Source organism: Euwallacea similis, chromosome 11 (assembly GCF_039881205.1).
Source record: "Euwallacea similis isolate ESF13 chromosome 11, ESF131.1, whole genome shotgun sequence".
In the NCBI taxonomy this organism is placed as follows: domain Eukaryota; kingdom Metazoa; phylum Arthropoda; class Insecta; order Coleoptera; family Curculionidae; genus Euwallacea; species Euwallacea similis.
The window spans coordinates 3778131-3792741 of record NC_089619.1 but is presented as its reverse complement, the minus strand read 5'-3'; the positions used below and the strand labels follow the sequence as shown (position 1 = coordinate 3792741).

Here is a 14611-nt window from a genome sequence, read left to right as displayed (position 1 = left end):
TTGAGTCCCATAATGGTTGTCCGTAATTTGCAGAACATTCGCACCCAGTAAAAATAGGCGGACAGAATTTTCAAGCAAAAAATAATAACAAAAAAAAAACAAACGAATAGTATAAATTTGAACAATTACTAGATTATAAATGTCTGGATTTACCAAGTGCTATAAAAGCTTTCTTTAATTTGGATTGATCTCAGGTCAAATTGAATTTTATCATATAAATGTAACAATATTTTCAATTTATGAGCATGGCAAAAGTACTTTATATCGCAGGGAAATTTCAGGTTCGAAACCTCACGCTTGACTCAAATTTAAATTTATTTAATTTCAAATTGAATTCGTACATGCAACTTAGTCTTGGCTTACTCGAAATTCGCCAGGTGTTGAATATTTTTAAGTATCCTCAACCGCGTTTCAAGATCCTTTGTACCAAAGCCTCATTACTCCTAGATTCGCTACTGTCTTTTCTGTACGCCACAACGTTGTAAGGAAGGGTGAAGATGTGACAGAATTTTGGTAATTTCATAAGGCAGTTAGAACAGTATAATGAATGTTTTCATCTTGATCAGTTTTATTTAATAAAATGCTAAAAAAGTAATAATAGAAGTTGTAAACTATGGTTAAGTGCAATTTTTACATTCAAAAGCAACTTGTAATTAAGATATAGTTTCCTATCGGTTTCAGGGACACAGTTGGAAAGAAATATTATACTCAATACGCAAATTCCATAGTCAATTTTTCCAAGAAGTTTATCCTTAAGCTCTTAATCTATATGAAAAGGGAGCGATAATTTTAACTCTTTTTAATAACGAAGAAGCTGCTGTAAAACAGCAGATGTCTGATGATTATCATAATTAGCAAGCAGAACACCTTGTTATATTATATCATATAATTATTGCTTTCAGATATACCTAAAACATAAAATTTATTCGGGAGCTATCACACCGATCGTCTTGGCAAATTTCTTGTAGGATCAAACGTAGCGATAAGCTTACTTGGACGCAATGTATTTTATTTAGCCAATAAACGACCTAAATGACGGGTTCTTATATGACATGTCGTAAAAAGTGGAATACGTATTATTTTGGCTGATTATTAAGAACTTACAAACATCAGCTGTTGGGCACGAGACATCCATCTGCTGGATTTTTAATATTCCTTGCCGCCAATTAATAAAAATTGCGCTAATTGCGATTCTTAATTTTAATTGATGGAAAACGTAACCGGCCTTACTTATATATTTTGTTCACGATGCCTGTCTTTTAAATCCCTATATCGAAATTTATTCGGTTGTATTTCCTGATGGCCACCTGAAAAGGACACGCTAAAGACAATTTGTTGCACTTGCAGATGGCGCATTTACATTAAAATAAGCTTCGGTGTTAATTGAGTTTCAAGCCCTTGTTAATAAGTCAGCTTTTAATCCTTTAAATGCCTCAGAATACAAGAGAAATTTTAATATTAAAAGGCATGTTTTTACGTTCTCTTAAGGCAAAGCGCAGCGAGTCTGAAACCGTTTAGGTGGACCCTGTTACATATATTAAGCATATTGAGTGATTCTTGTGTGCATTTAGAAATTTTTGGAATTTCTTCACAAATTTTTTACGGATTTAAAGTTTTAACACGTTTCAGGGGAGACACATGTGCGGATATCTTTAAAAACGTTACTGCTTATAAAGGGTTTGCCAACAAGGACCCAAAATTTAAATTTAAAGTAAAACACACTTTTTTTTAGATAATACCAATATAATCATTTAATCATAAAGTAGACATGTCAAAATTATGTAGGAAACAATATATTTGATAAATTGCCTTGTCGGCTTTGCTGACACATTAGCGTACTTTTAATAAAATGTTTAATCACTTTTTGGCATAAATGTGGTTCTATTTCAGTGATACAGGGCCTAATCTTTTGTTTTGAAGTTTGGAAAGTCGTGGGTTGCATATATAAACTTTTTACTTTAAAAAACCCCAGAGAAAAAAGTCCAAAGGTGTTAAATGCTTAAAAATTACTGTTCACTTTTTGCTGTTCAATAGTCCAATTGAGGAATTCTCTTCTCGGTGTATGATCTGTAGGCTTGAGTTCTTAAGTGTGTTGGATTTTATAAGCATAAAGTCGCAAATATTTAAAGAGAATATGCTGCATGGCACTTCTTGTAATGTTCCATTCTTGAGCGAGATACCGAATGGATGTTCTTGGATATTTAGCCACATTCTGCACAAACAGCCTTGATGTTTTCTGCTGAACGGCATGGAGGAACACATACCGATAGTTTTACATCAGAAATCGACCTAATCTCCTCAAATTTCCTTACTAGTCTCATTACAATTTAGGCATTTGGAATATTTTCTCGATTAAAAATTGAACGCAATTGGCGTATCGTTGCAGTCAAACTCTTACCATTTTTGAAATAATATTTAATAATTAAAATACGTTGTTGTGTTGATATTGGTCCATTTTTTTTTTAATTAGGGACACGAGAAATGGTGCCAAATTTAAATTTTGCGCTCTTATTGGAACACCTTTTAAACATTTCACTCTACTTGCTAAGGGATGTTCATTGTCGTTAAGGAATGAGCCGCGAATTTATCTTTTTCGTTAGGTTTCCTAGTAACCTTAAAAAAAGTTATTTACTTGATAAAGTTTGAAATTTTCATTCATACTTTACCATTGGGAATTTTAAAATTTCTTAATAAGATTATTTTAATGGCGTAATTTTTCTAGACTAAACACACTTTTTGAGACATTTAGAGAGAACTTTATCTTCACCTTCGTCAGACTTTTAAAACGCCCCTTCAAGCAAGTTTCATGTTATTTTAATTTCTTGAATAAGCAATCATCCCCAGTCAGTCTTTGCATTTTATCAGAAATTATTAAAAATGCAGTATTTTATCCAATAAGGCAACATAAATTCTGACAGGGGTCATATTAATGAACTTGGAAAAAATACAGTTACTCATCATCGATCATCATTATACATACGACATCATCGAATATAGAGACGAAAAAAATTGCAAAATTTATAGTTCATATCTACGATACTTGATGCAATACAAGAAAACTGACAACGCTGTTGAAAAGTACCCCAAAACGCTCTTAATATTTCGGTTCCATCATCTTATAGTGATTTTCTGATTCATAATTAAAAAAAAAAAAAATTCGGTGTTTCCTGGATATTTAGAAAAGTGTTAGCAACATCGCAGTTTTGAAACCCATATACTTACTAACACTTACATTGCGCAACTTTGCCCTAATTTAACACACGTAGTATCTCTTATAGTAACTGAGAGTCCAATGGTGATGCTCGTAAAACGAGCACCCCGTATATGGAATATTATAAATTTATGATATATCCGTCGATATATGAGGAGCCAACATGTTTACTACAAAAATCGGAAGTGTAGCCGTATTACACTCCATGTTCTCTTCCATATCTTGACCTCAATGCATTAACTAGGTATCTTGAAAAATATGTATTTTGAGGAATGACGAAAAATATAGTTCATTAAATTTAAAATATCCGTATTTATTGCAATATTATGTTTTCTAAATCACTTTCAATTGCTTGCATTGAATAAGTTATTCTTTCAATGAATAGAATTAACTAAACAAAGCAAACTTTATTCTTACAATAAGAAAAACGCAGGAAATTAAAAAAAAACATAGTTACCTACTTTATGCATTAACATTTATGTAATTAGTTAATCAAAAAATTGAGGCACTTTCCGGTTTCTTGTATGATAATATAGATATGAAAAGTAAGTAAATAGCTAGATATCTAAGAAAACCCCATTGTTCGAATTACCTATTTCTTATATCCAGATGACGATAAGTATAGTAACGTTACATTAAATTATTATATTATTCCTATATTAAATTTACATGATTTGATACAATTTTCTAATAGTTCTGAGATGAGTAATACGAACTTGAAAGGGGCCAGTATATGCACATTCAAGACGATTTACTAAACCATCTAATCCTGCAACCACTTTTAACACAACCATTTTTTGTTTAATTGCGTAATGTTACTACTGTAGCAAAACATTCGTTAAATAAAATCAACAAACCCCAACATTTTGGCAAGAAAATTGTGCGTATGTTCACGTCCAAACTAGGTGATTAATAATCATATTCCCCCTGAAAAACCTAAAAAGCCTCTTATCAGATCTTGGCGCTCCTAGAGCCGAGGACATTACCTTTTTTGAGGAGGGTGGCTTGATATATAACAGTCATTTCACAAAATAAAATATTTTTATGACAGCGTTTTATGGAAATCCGTCATGTCATGCGAGACGACGAAAGTGCACATTTTTTTTTCGGCCGAGTATGGCAAATGGAATTCGGACAGGTACGGATTAGGGAAATGAGCTAGGTGTGTGTATAAACTAAAACCTTTGTGCCGCTTTGTATACTAAATAAAGCACGTAAGTTGATGCATGTCCTTAAATATTATACGAGCCAAGCTCTAGTACCGCCAATCCCAAATTATTTAATTCATAATTGATATACGGCCGATAGTTAAGTAAAATCGACATTCCTTTAGGGTGGACACTACCGGACAAAGACCCAGACATCAGAAAATCAATAGACGGAGAAAGAATATATTAACACACTCACTGTTGCAAGAGAACTAGTACACTCCTAATAAATGTTTTAATTAAAATAATAAATACTACGATGACTAATGGTGTAAATGAATAAATAAGACAGCTACGAGTATAATTGCTGATATCTTCCCGAAGCTATGACAGTAATTTACGTGGCAGTTGCCTTTATTGCTCCCAACATGGAAATTTCTGGTAGGGAGTCATGAAACTGTTGTACAAAATGGTGGAGTGCCAACACAGCATTACTAATTTAATGTATTAATTTACCAGTATTTCAAATAAATCCTTTAAGATGCACTTGAGAAAGGATTGCATCAGCCGCAGCGAATTAGAAGGTTTCAAAATGATTAATTGGCTGCCTTTTACTTCGTGAATTTACTATCTTAAGTAGAATTCTACCGTAAAAGGTCATGCAACTGAAGAAAATGCCGAATAAAATAGAGCCCATTTACCTATCTAAATTAGTGCCCAGCCTCATTCTCTTTTCTATAGCTCCTAATTTATAGTTCTCGAAAGTGTTCCAATAACAATTAGAGATGTTCCTTTCGGACGGCGGTACTGATGTATCGAGGGACGTGATCAGCATACGAATTTTATTGGAAAAAGGTCGGATCTTTAAGTGAGCACAGTGGTGGAGACACTAGAGAATTTCTTTGAGGTCACGTTAAAGTAGAATAAAATTAACAGAACCAAATTAAATTACACCGTTTCCTGAATCCAAGGGAGTTTACACTCGAACGCTATATATGGTGGCCTTAAAGGCGTGAGTAAGTTCCATTAAGGTATAAAGTTCACTTATGCTTTATGGTTAGTCCATGGGCAATTTGATGCTTTATCGCGATCTCACAAGGTGCGATACGCTAATTCCTCTAATTTTTGTCAATTTCTTGCCAAATGCAAATGAAGGTCACTTAAAAGTTATAGTTACGAGACGATAAAGAAGTTACAGAGACTAAACTTAACAGGATCAAGTGTGTAATTGTATTGCAAAATGTATGTTCCATGCCAAATTAAGTATGTTTTATAGGAACAGTAACCCTTTTTTGCTTAAACACTTTTTGGCTAATCATCTTGCCATGATTTACTCCGTGCTAATGACTTCCTTTGCAAAAATCCATCTTTGTCGTCATCCTAATTGACTATAAAACACTCCGAAAATTGTATAACTTTTAGAGTTGTGCTGATTTCTTCGTGCGTCTCCCTTACGTAGCTTTGGACATATAGGGTTCAAGATCAACTTTGAGGTTGAAAATTCAAGTATAGGGGATGACTACTATGTAAAATTTAGAAAATGTAAACATCTAAAGATCTTAGGGAATATATGTTATTACATATTTCCAAGATTACAAAAACCCCAAAAATTTCTATTAAAACGTAATAAATTCTGCAATAAACTCACTGAAAACTTTGCCAACATCGACAAAAATCCACGAAAATCTCCTGAGAATGTTCGAAAACCTTCTTACAAGCTTGAAAATTGAAAAACAACTCCCATATGACTGAAATATCTTCTATAAATCTCTTTCCACAGAACATTTTCATATCCCAAACTCTGAGCGATATATGCATTCCCGGGTCTTTATAAAATAAACTTTTCATGTTTTACCTATTTAGATTCCTTTTGTGAAAATTTGTAAGCTCTCTTAACATTGTTATTAAGTTTCTTTTACAATCACTGAAGTGAGAAAAACTTACTGTGAAGTTCTAGGAACCTATCAAAAGTAAATGCACCTATGAAGGATTTTAAGAAGGATAATATTCAACGAAAGACTCAAATTTTACAAAAATCATAGGTACTTCCGTCTTTATTGATTAGCAGAAACCTCTGATTTTTTACATTTCAGTATAACCACAAGTTTCCTTTAATAAAGTACGTCAGATTTACAAAATTTGCCATGAAAATTCAGGGGCGTATCAAGTAAAGATTAGAGTCATGAAGTAAAATCTGGTAAAATCTGTCAGAATCATTTAGTACTCAAAATATTTATTAAAGAAAATTTTCTTCTTATCATCACCGTCTTTATTACCATTAATGCGGGATATTGTTGTCAATATTCCTGTCACATTATCAGGACAACGTTCAACATTCATGAGACATTCGATTTAGTGTAGTTAGATCTAGCTTAAAGTAATTTCAAGCCGTATTGATAATGGGTATCTTGTGGATCGATGAAAAACTCTATAAAACTGCCTTTTCATCTTTTTTTTTACAATAACAATCTAACGAAAGTTTTAGAAATGACTTTTCTTGTGTCCAAATTAACATTATAGAAAATAACTTCATGTCCTTAAAAACCCGGACATGTATACAGGGCTGGTCTTAGCAAGTTTCTCGTGCTTGGCGAAATTTTTAATCACCGCTCCCCTAACCCCGAAAAAAAATCCAGGAAAGGCCGCTGCCTTTCCTGTTCTGGCGCCCTAGGTCGTCGCCCAACCTTGCCCCCCATAAGGCCGGTACTGCATACATAAGAAAATACATTTACAATACGTTTTTGTTAGTGTATTTACAAGTATTATATTATTGTATATATGGAAATTACTTTCTTACCTTTTACCATTTCTTCTTCTTCGCTTAGTGGCATATACGGTTCCTAATTGGTTCATGCTGGAAGTGGAGTTTTGCGGTGGGGTAACTGCCACCCCAGGGGCGGCAGTTAGGATACCCTCACCTGCAAAGGGCGACACGCTGACGAGTTGGTGGTTGGGCGGACATGGGTGGGACCCCTGAACTCCCAGGAAATCCGTTTTGACAGTTCAATGACACTGAAAGATAACCAGATATCATTGTTAAATATGATTAGAATGATTATTTCATATATGGACGAAAAAGGGACTTTTCCCAGAAAACGAACTTCGGCGAACTATGGGAAAAAATGCTTTGTGCGAGGCTATAGTACGTTGAAGAAAATCGGATACATTTTCTTCAAAAACACTTCGTAGTGGTAGAAAAATTTTATGTTCAAATGCAATTCTATGTGCGGAAAAGTATACCTTCCTACCCACTACTACAAAAATATAATTTATGCATAAGTCAGGCAACTTGTGTAGGTTTGAGTTAAAGATATTCTATACCTAATATTTTTCGATTTTGTTGTAAATCTTTGTTGTAATCTAACCTCTGTAGTGGGTGGTTATGAGTTTTCTTATAAGCTTTAAGCCATGAGCGATTCCGTTTGAAAGAGAGACGAGAAGAAATTAATAAAGTGTGGGTTATGGGTCGATGTAAGATTAATTAAATCATGTCTTCGGACGCCTATTAAATCACCATTCTTGTCATCATTAACAATCTTAGGTAATACAATTTTTAGTAGAAATATTTGTATACTCAATGAGACATGACAAAACTTTTTTAACTTAAACGTGCAGGGAGGGCAAATTTCGAAGTTACATAGGCTGAACTTTTTAAAGTGTCCCAAGGCAATAACTTTAAAGCAGTTTAGCGTGTTGATAAAATTTAACAGACATATTTGAGGCTAATAGGCCAGGTTTGAAAAAATTGACTTTTTTTTTACTATACAGGGTGGGTAAAGAAATTTTACCACGAGATAATTTTTTTCAGTTGGAATCCCTTATTTCTGAATTATTTGTGAATGCTGGTCAAGATTTCAGGGATTTCTTACGTAGCATACCCTATACTTATACGTTTAATTATTTTCGAGAAAAAGCAGCTAAATTTTAGTTTCAACGATCTGTAATTTTGAAAGTTTATTTACAAAATTAATATTGTTTAATAGATTTGTCACAACTAAGATAGTGCAAGCTGTTTCATTCAATCTCAAACGAATTAGAAAAATATTGAAATACCAAATTTGTGTGTTCTTAAACGCGCATGCGCAGTTAACCAAGGGTGCAGACACAACAAAGGTGGAGATCGCGATGTTTTGCTCTATAAAGCGAGAGCGGGTTGCCATAGCTACAAATGCAACTTAAATGGCCAGAGGGAATAATGACTTTTTATTTCGCAATTTCCCCATGGTTCCTCTAACGTTATATGACCTTTTTTCAATTTAATTTAACAAGCTGAATACTGGTTCATTATTGAGTGGTCGTGGATAAAGCCAATTTTTGTAATTGAATCAGTTTATTTGTGTGTAATATGAAAGTTAGGACTGTATTGAATAACTTTTGAAATGGATAAAAACTGATCGTATCTATATCAACTGATATTTTTGGAATAGGTATAAATAATCAGTGTTCTGGCCAAGATTCCGACGGATCTGAAATAGAGCAAAAAAAATAAATTTATGAATACGAGAGATGTAATGAAAATCTAGGGAAATAAATAATGATAGCCTTGAAATAAATTTTATACCTGCATATGGAGGAAAAGCTCCTGGAAATCAAATATTTGAGGTAGATTTTAATGTCAAGTCAATATATATGCAATAAAATTTCATTTAAGGAACATCTAAAAGTCTACTAATAGCAATATTTATTTTCTGTTGTTCAAATGCTCCATCATACCTAGTTAAAATATGTTGCTAAAATGCGTTTTAGAAAGTTAGCTAATCATTTGTAGTCTGAGATATGAAGGGATGTGAATATTTAGCAATTAGAGGTATATGTAGATATTTGAGAAGTTTATAACTGAAACTCTAAAACCATTCAATTAAACTGTAACTTACTGATTTTGATTCCGCGACAAACCCTATCAAATTACCTGTAGATATACACATTCGGTGATTTGAATCGAAGTAAATAATTGTAAATCAGAAATACAGAGGCTTTGATCAGTCTCATGATACAATCTCAACTTTCTGATCTAAGTTTATTCTGAATGAAAGTAACAAAAAACCAATTTGACTGAGGAACTAAAGTTCTAATCGCATTTGAATTCCTTTAGTTTAGATGACTTGAATGTTTTCAATCATTAAAAAATATTGGATTTAGTGCATCTTCTATGTTAAAGTAAGGTGATTCGATCTCAATATCGAATAAGAAACATGATCTTTTACGACATTTACATTCTCAGCACTTGCACACAAGTTTATTACTATACATATATGTATGTATACGTATGTTGCGTCATTCCTCTCAGTTCCACTATTCTCGATGAAAATAGATAAGTTCTTGAAAACTCTTTTTCCCCATCTCCTCGTAAAATCAGATTTGTAACTGAAAATACCCCAGTAGTGGAAAAAAAAAATGCATTCGCATATACGGTGTATTTCACATTACTTTACGCAGTCGTAAATACCTACTGATATATAATGCTCGTTCTATAGTCAGTCAGTGTTAAAGCCTAATTTATATTGCAATTTCAAGCTACTTTTGAGTTACAGAAAACAAAATAATATTTGACAATAACAATTTGCTGTATTCTGGTGATTTGTTAGGTAGTCCAAACTTTGTCAAATTTGTGAATACTGAAAAAGATTTTTAATCTCTCAAGTTTGGATCCTTTACCAACTTTACAAAATTTATAATGTGCTAGTATCGTGCGTTATCAATAATAATTAACTGAGTTCAAAGCTCGCGAAATTAAAAAAAAGTTTATCTAATAGTATGAAAAAAAATCAAATCAAAATTTTTGCACCGCACCTTTTCGGCACCGAATTCCCCCTCCCTCTCCTCACGGCACCACCACCCTCTTTTCGTCAAGATACATCGGCGATCACTTCACAAATAAACCCTTAAGGCACAAGACACTTAATAATAGTCACTTGTAATAGTTTCAATCACTCTGCAAAAGCTACTACAAAAATCCGAATTCGTAGACCCACGACGTATTAGTAGATACCCTAGAAACACTATAGAACACCACATACGGTCAGCGAAGAGTCGACATACGATCATCGACTAGACGCTCTATCTCCCTAAAACCGCAAAAGTTCGAAGCTCGGCCCACAATTCCCCTACTCAGACTTTACCATCCCATGAAACATGTTCATTGGTTCTCACCTATGAAACGTCACAAGATGGAAGACGTTTGCAGGCGGGAGTAAGGCACACTACATCTCTCTCTCTTTGTTGACATTGAAATGTAATAGTGTTTTTGCTTGGATAGAGCGAGAAGGGTTTGATTTGGTGTGTGTTGGGGTGTGGGTTTAAAGGGGTAGTTTGAAAGTGCCCGTCTTGATACGAGGGGAGAGTGGTAGTTAGATGTTCAATGACGAGGGGAAAGTAATAGGTTTGGGTGGTGGGTAATCTGTAGGGGTTGCATTAAAGGGATGAGGGAGTTGATATTCGGCAAAGAATCGCTACAAAGATGTAATAATTAAAGGGAAAGCATATAATGAACATTATTCTGTGAGACGCCACTGGATTTTGCCATAATTTCAACCTTTTGGGACATTTTTAAAACTTTTAAGTGGGTCACCAAATAAAGACCTGCCAGTAGCGCGGTGGGAAAGTCTTGTAATTTAAAATAGGTATACACGCCTCTACTTTGCGCTCATGTACAAGGGGAACTTGTAGTTATTGAGAGTAAATAGAGGAAAATTACGAAAATAACTTTAAAATACTATAATTTTTTTCATTTGTACTGTATCATTTTTAAACAACTTTTGAATCTCCTAATATTACTCCACAAAATTTAGAATACGAAGTTATGGTAGAATTATACAGAATGACCAATGGAAAAGTCGTACTACTATGCTCTCCTCCTTTGTGTAAGCTTTTAATATGCATATTTTGTAATTTTTGCACTTAACAGAACAGATTATGTGATATTTTTTTAAAGTGATTTGTTTTTTTAAATTTAAATATAAATCGCTGGTCCTATCCAACGTATCTAGAAAGTGTTGCCTTTCATGCGGGTCGAAAAAAAATCGATGGACTTGGTGTGCTCTTAAAAATGGTGAAACATTCCAAGAATCTAATCAGTAGGACTGTGAACCATATTTGAAAGATCCATCTATTTGCATTAAGTTTTTAGTTTCTCCTCAATATTCACTACATGCCGTTTCGCTAGTAAGGTTTTCTTCCCTTACTAAACACAGAGAGAGCTTAATTAGGTAACATTAAGGTAACACTTAGTAGTGTTGTTGCATAAATCGCTTTAGTTTATTAAAAAAATAAAGGGGGAGGGAAGAATTTAGACGGGCAGTATATAATTTGCTTGAACAAAAGCAGAACATATTAATTCATTACAAATTTAAAGATAAAATAAGTATAATACTAACTAAGAACAAAAGCTCTGATTGGATATAAAAGCCATACTTTGAAACTTTGTTATCTGCTTCAGTATTCCGAACTTGTAGCAATCTTTAAACTTTATAAGTTTATTGAAAATCGCTTTCAATTTTTGCTTGAGCTATTCTGAACTTACTTCGAAATTATACCAATGTTAGTTATCCTCTCTTTCAAAGTTTTAGACATAATTAATACTTCAGTTTCGAATTGGTGTTTACTAAATTTACCTGAGAAAAAATAAGTTCGATGACTGCACTGGAATGAGGCGTTATAACATACAAGTAGCATATTAAAATTAAATAAAAAAATAATTTTTTAAAACATTTATGAGTTTCTCTTCCAATCAGAAACATATTAAAATAATATAGTGTTAGAAAACATCTCAGAAAAATTATATATCAAATAACATTAATTTGACGTGAAAAAAATGCTTAATCTGCCAAGAAATAACGTCAATATTTACACGTTTATAAGACATTTTGTTATCATCGAATTTTTAAGCCTTAGCATAATAAATTAACTGAAACATGTAACGTTAAAAAAATGAACGTTAAGAACACTTTTTTAACGATGATCAAACAGGTGAACTTTTAAGTAATATTTAAGAAAAGTTTTTTAAGTAAAGTTAAAAAATGTTAGGGAATGCTACAACTTTGAAAGGTTATTTCAAAAATGTGAAAAATCGTGATATATTCTTAAATTTCGAAACATTGTGAAACTTTTGTTAGAATAGCGAGATACCACGATTAACGACGTTCAATATTAATATTGGCAAAGACACATGTTTCGGCCACACTTACAGGTACAGCGAACGACTGAACAAAAGACGTACAGGTGTACATTCTTCTAGTAATCTATGGAATAATTCCTTCACCCTCCTTACCATAGGAACTTTGACAAATGACGATTTTATTTAATTATTTTTATGCATCATTAAATTTATGTCAATATTCGTGTCACTCAAACTGTCGCTTTATATAGCCGAGCTTGATAATGATTGCCCCCGTAAACGCTTTCCGGACGTCAATCCATCTCACTCAAACTTGTTAAATCAATAAGTGAATCCGAAGTTTGCTCGCATTTATTGGAGCTACACCGTTTGCATCTACTATTTGCTTACCGAATATTTCTCGTCACTGTAATAACAAAATAAAGACCTACCAATGGAGACATCGTTAATATGAATATGTGTTATCGATAGCTTAAAATTTCCTTTAACTATTTCCTTGCAAGAGTTTTGGGGTTTTCGTGCAGTCGAGTAGTACCTTAAGAATTTGTAAGCTAAAAATACTTATTATAATTAAAAGGGATTGAAATCATTGAGCATATTAGTTAAACAGATACAGCTAATTTTCTACAGAAGTGCATTTCTGAAGAGTGCGAATCAAAAAATTCTCATAACAAAACGGGATTTTTCCTAGAAGTTCATAAATCAATAAACTCTCCAAACAAACCTTAACTAACATGAAATTTGTTGTAAAAAATATTTTAAAAATATTTTTTCTTGGACGGAAGAGAATTAAGTTTACACAATTTAAATAAAATACAGGAAAGCTTTTGAGAAGGCAAAGTAGAAGCCGAATTTTTTGAAACTTTGGAATAAATTATGTAAGAGCAAAAGCGTTGTTGGTGATGTATAGAGAAGGAGAGGTCGATTTATTAAACCATTTTTACCAGGAATATCAAATGGATACCTAAATACTATAAGTATTCTATGTCTTTAGAAATAATTAGAATCAGACATTTAATAATCCCATTATCAAGCTCATGAGTAGATAAGAAAGTAATAATATGGAGATAATCCAACTCACCAAAAAAATTGACTCTTATTCTTCAATCTTAGCCTATTTTATCTTTTATTTCTTTCCTGTTACTACCATTTTCTCTGCTGCTGTATGACATTTTCGAAACTCCATTTTAATATAGTGCTCTTCAACGCCTTAACAAAAGCTCTTCATCGCCATAACTTTCTATATTAATGTTGTTCCTCAATTTCCTCCACTGTCGCTACATGCAAGCGAATATTTTTTCATTTGACTTTTTGCGACTATTCGACCGTCACTTTATCCTTGCCATGTTTACTGTGATATACATCTGTGACCTTCTCTTGGTAGCTGAACGAAAAATAACATCAAAAAGACACATGCAAGACCAACTAAATAATTTTCTTAATTTAAATTACTTCGCCAATTACCCATTCTTTAAAATTTTGCTGCACACATGGAATGTGTAGATGGGATCCAAATACGTAAATAGAAAATATCTCAAAAATGTTAAAACGATAAATGTAAAGATATGTCAGATGAGAGAATATTGCCCGAAGAGAGAGATAAAAAATGTTCTCCGGAATGATAGACGTTTGCAAATAATAATTCAAAATATACACGGTGGTCTACACGATTTTCAAGATATCTGGGAATTTCCATCTGAAAGTAGTAACACATTTCGAAAATCTCGAGAAATAGAAATAAGGATATGTCTACTGGAAGAATATTATCTCAGATGGCTTTAAAAAACTATGTATATATACAGGGTTTTTTTAGTTATTTCCAGTCAATACAGCCACCCTATTTTCGATATTTCTGAATATTTTTCGTTATACCTTTATACTTTAACATAACTTAACCTTTATGCTTTAATGTTGTGTTGAAATAAAATATTGAAGTTTGATTGACGACACGAGGCAGATAAATACTCGGATCCCACTTGGCATTGACTGGTATATTATTGCAAACCATAATTATCATAATAAGCTATAATAGACCCCCAAATTGGAAAAAAATCTAAATTGAAACTAGGTAAATGCCTTTAAATCATTATAATCCACGCAACATTATATCCCTTCCCCTTCTGCCCACAAAAATCAACT

General features: G+C 32.9%; 1 protein-coding gene across 2 annotated transcripts in view; it reads right to left on the bottom strand.

Moving 5' to 3' along the window:
- Nucleotides 1-10393, bottom strand: part of ss (spineless) — a 55906-nt gene extending 45513 nt beyond the window's left edge. For both annotated transcript variants that reach the window (XM_066395263.1, XM_066395264.1), the window contains exons 1-2: nucleotides 10150-10393; nucleotides 7157-7371 (exon numbers count right to left, since the gene is read on the bottom strand). In XM_066395263.1, coding sequence (XP_066251360.1) covers nucleotides 7157-7212 — 56 coding nt within the window. In that variant the 5' untranslated portion in view covers nucleotides 7213-7371; nucleotides 10150-10393. The remainder of the gene's footprint in view (nucleotides 1-7156; nucleotides 7372-10149) is intronic.
- Between the last annotated feature and the right edge of the window lie 4218 nt (nucleotides 10394-14611).